Source organism: Rhea americana, unplaced genomic scaffold (genome assembly GCF_003343005.1).
Source record: "Rhea americana isolate MKP2758 unplaced genomic scaffold, rheAme1 scaffold_801, whole genome shotgun sequence".
NCBI lineage: Eukaryota > Metazoa > Chordata > Aves > Rheiformes > Rheidae > Rhea > Rhea americana.
The window spans coordinates 15,730-19,737 of NW_028186981.1; the positions used below are offsets into that span (position 1 = coordinate 15,730).

The window sequence follows — 4,008 nt, forward strand, 5'->3', positions numbered from 1 at the left end:
GCCGGCACCGGCACCCACCACCTGCAGCACCCGCCGCCAGGTACCACCACCTGCAGCACCCACCACCGGCACCAGCACCTGCCACCGGCACCGGCACCTGCTACTGGCACTGACACCCACCACCAGCAGCACCCACTGCCAGCACCAGTACCTGCCACTGTGACCGGCACTCACCACTGGCAGTACTCATGGCTGGCACTGGCATTTGCCGCTGGCACTGCCACCAGTGCCCACCACCAGCAGTACCCACCACCAGCAGCACCCACCACCAGCACCAGCACCCGCTGCTGGCAGCACCCACCACCAGCATTAATGCCCACCACCAGCAGCACCCACAGCCAGCACTAGCACTCACCACCGGCACCTACTGTCAGCAGCACCCACTGCTGGCACCGACATCCGCTGCCAGGCACCTGTCACCAGGCACCCACTGTCCAGCACGGGCATGGGGCACGGGCAGCGGGGTGTCAGGCATGGGGGTGCACTGCCCTGCCAGGAGTGCCAGGCATGGGATCCAGGGAGGATTGCACTTCCAAGGATGCCAGGATTGGGGAAAGGGGTGCTGGCTGTGGGGCACAGAGGCACACTGCCCTGCCAAGGRTGCTGGGATGGAATATGGGGTGCCAGGCACGGGGCAGAGGGCTCAGCCCTGCAGTGGGCGGCTGACCCTTGGGAAGGCTGGGTCTCAGAGATCCTCCTGCTTGGTCCGGCATGGAGTGGCACTGCCCTGGAAAGGGTTGTCTGGGGACATTCAGCTCCTCTGAGTGGGCACTGAAGTCCCGCCAGAGCTGGTGCCTTCTCAGCCTGTGGTGGGACCATGCCAGGACTCCCTGCCCGCAGCTCTGGGTGTCTCTAGTGGGCAGAGGGTGGGTGCAGGAGAAGGGGGTGACCTCAGGTATAGCTCCCTGTGGGGATACGTGTTCCCTCTTCCCAGGGGCACAAGTGACCTGGCAGGGGGTTGACGCTGCCTGCTGATCCCTGCTCTCCCCAGCCTCGGCGCGGTTCCTCTCGGACAGGATTTGGGCAGCAGAGCACGAGCGGAGAAAACAGCGTTTGGTGACTCGGTGCTGGTAGCCAGCCCCAGGCTCCCGGCCGTGCCGGGCTGGGTGCAGGGCTTGCGTTTGGGGTGGTCTGGGTGGAGGGCGCCAGGGCCTCCGTACTGGCCCTGAGGGCACATTGGGAACCCACGGATACCGCAGGCTGCATCCCGGCACTGGGGACTTGTGGGGGGTACCGAGAGCTGGCAGGGAGCGGAGGTCCTTACCCTGGCACTGCTCAGCGCCCCGCGACCGCCAGCCCGAGGGACGGTGGAGCTCGCGCGCTCTCCGCTGCCGAACCCGATGGGTGGTAGCGTCTCAGCCCTCTCCGGAGGTGCGCGCGGGCCGGGGTTGGCACTGGCAATCCTTGGGCAGGGCGCTCCGGCATGGCAGACCCGCTGCCGTTCCTCCGGGACCTCCGTCTCACCACCGCGGCGGGCTCAGGGGCGCCCGGCAGCGCCAAGGTCCGTCTCCTCTCTGGRGTGCCCCATGGTGCGTTTGCGGCAAGGACCGAGGCGCCGCGGCACTGCCGGGCTGGCTGTGCGGGACCAAGAACGGGCTGGTTCTCGCTGCCCGGGTGCCACCCTCCGGGTTGACGTTGGCACCCCCTGGGGTGGGTGAAGACAGCCGGGGGGGGGGGAGGAGGAGATGCCCTCCAGCGGCCTGGGAAGGCTCATCGCCGGACGCCAACCGGTTTGCAGCAAGGAGGCGATAAAATGAGCTCCCCGCTCATTGTTTTGCCCGGGCACGGAGTCCCCTCCTCGCTCGGCAGCTCCTGGCACGGCCCCGGCAGCTGGCGCGCTGCTCCGGAGGGGAGCCCGGTGCCAGGACGCGGGCGCTGCCAGCTGCGCCCGGCCGCTGGCCCTCGGCACCCGGCGAAGCCCCTGCGCCCGGCGCCGCGCCGCCACGGGGCGCTTGTGCAGCCGTGGGCACGCGTGGGGCGGGAGACACGCTCAGCAGCACGGCTCGGGGCCAGCATATCCCGGGGGCACCTTCCTGTCGCCCGACGTCCAGCCCAGCGCTGCCTCACTGGAGCCCTGGGGCAGTCCCAGCACGGCCTAACGCTGCCCCGCTTTGTGGTCACCCCAGTACAGCCCAGGGCTACTTTCCTCACAGCTCTGGCTCAGCTCCATTAGAGCCCAATACAGCCCAGTATAGCTCTGGCAACGGCCCAGTCAACCCCAGCACAGGGATGTGGCAGGAGGCGCCCCGCTCCCCCCGAGCAGGTGGCAGTGCTGGGGCACCCGCAGACGCCGCATCCCCCCCCCCCCCGAGAGCAAAGCAGGCTGGGGGGGGGCAGCCCTGTAACGTGTTGATGCCAGGGAGACGCAGAGGGGCAACGGTGGGCAATATCTCTGTTTTTAATAAATACAGCAGGGCCCCCATCCCCAAGCACCATAAATTACATGACGAGTCCAGCTGAGCCGGGTGGGTGCAGTGAGACGGGGGCAGGAAGGATTTTACACTATGTACAAGGCGGGCACGGTGCCCGCTGTGCCCGCCGGCCGAAGGGGCGCGGGGCACGGAGGGGGCCGAGGTGGGTGCCCCTGGGCCCCCCGGCCCTGCCCCCGGGGGGAGCGGGGAGGGCAGACCCGGCCCCCTCGGCATCGCGGCCCGCGGGGAGCCGCGCAGGGCGCCTGTGCCCGGCCTGTGCTCGCGCCGAGCCGGGGGTGCCCGCGGTGGGCCCCGTCCAGCCCCTCGGTGCTCATGGGCGCCCCCCGCCCCGTGCCTCGCCGGCAGGGCCGGGGCGAGCGGCCGGGACCGCGCGGGCTCTCCGCTCGGCTGCCTGGCGTCGCTGCGGGCTGGCACAGCCCTGGGCATCGGCTCACTGCTTAGCGGCTCCAGGCCTCCGCGGTGGCATCGTGGACCTTCTCCCGGGCRTCCGCGGGGGCGTCCGGGGCTGCGGGGCCACGCCGGGGCGGAAGGAAAGCGGGGGTGAAGAGAGGCACAGGGCGCAGGGCAGCGCCAGACTCGGCCGAGGAGAGCTCAGGTGGCCCCAGGCACAGCTCAGCACGCGCGGGGGCTGGGGACGTGCAAGGGGACCCCCGGCCGTTCGGGCAGCCCAGGCGACACGTGCCCAGGCACCGTGGCGCGGTGGGGATGGGCGCAGCTGCAGGAGCCTGCGGAGGCCAAGGCTGCAATCGTGCACGCAGGCATGCAAACGTGTGCCGGTGTACCAGCGCGGGCGCAAGTGTGCGGGCTGCTGTGCACACGCGTGTGGCAGTGAGCAAGCTTCAGTGTGCAGAGGGGCACGGCAGCATGCACGCATGTGCATACTGATGCATGCAAGCCGAGAGCTCAGCGGTGAGCGTGCAAACGTGCGAGAGCGCGTGCAAGCACCTGGCTCACTCACCCCGGCACTTGGCGCAGCAGGGGTTGTCCCTCCTGGCGGGGCTGGCGCAGGCGGCCGGCGGGCACTCCTGCCGCTGACAGTGCGTCTCGCCCGACTGCGGYGCAGAAACGGGGCGCTGGCGTGCGGGGGCCCCGGCCGGAGCTCCGCGGGGCGCAGCGGGGCCCGCGGGCCCCTTTCCCGCCCGTGCCCAAAGCGCGCGGGCCCGGCGCGGGGGCACGGCCCCTTGCCGTGGGCAGCCGGTGCGGCCTGAGCCCTGGCGCACTCACCACACACCAGCACAGGATGCACTTCATTTCCCCGAAGGGGGGCACCGAGGGGTGCCAGCTCTCGTTGTTGAGGTACCAGCGGCGCCCGAAGCGGCAGGCCCGGGGCCCGTCCGCCTGCATCGTGTCGGCCAGCTCGGGGACGCTCTGCTCGGGGGCTGCGGGAGAGGGCACTGGGAAGCCGCCCGGCACGGGGTGGGGGGCGCGCGGAGAGCCCGGGGCGCGCGCGAGCGGGCGCCGAGGGCAGGAGCGGGGCGCACGCACCTGGGCACTGCTTGCAGCAGTCGGAGGGGCTGGCGCGCACGGGGTTGGCGCAGGTGAGGCGCGGGCACTGGACCTTCTCGCAGTGCACTTC

General features: G+C 71.1%; 2 protein-coding genes across 2 annotated transcripts in view; both read right to left on the bottom strand.

Annotated features, from left to right (window-relative positions):
* CLCN2 (chloride voltage-gated channel 2) overlaps positions 1-190 on the bottom strand; it is a 14,888-nt gene extending 14,698 nt beyond the window's left edge. Inside the window, exon 1 of the mRNA XM_085322953.1 lies at positions 146-190. Coding sequence (XP_085179079.1) covers positions 146-190 — 45 coding nt within the window. The remainder of the gene's footprint in view (positions 1-145) is intronic.
* Positions 191-2,388: 2,198 nt separating this feature from the next.
* On the bottom strand, positions 2,389-4,002 carry CHRD (chordin). Its single transcript, XM_085322955.1, has 4 exons — positions 3,918-4,002; positions 3,657-3,811; positions 3,391-3,484; positions 2,389-2,937 (listed from the first exon to the last, which is right to left on the bottom strand). Exons 2-4 carry the CDS (start codon positions 3,774-3,776, stop codon positions 2,870-2,872), a joined length of 282 nt encoding a protein of 93 aa, XP_085179081.1. The 5' UTR covers positions 3,777-3,811; positions 3,918-4,002; the 3' UTR covers positions 2,389-2,869.
* Positions 4,003-4,008: the final 6 nt, after the last annotated feature.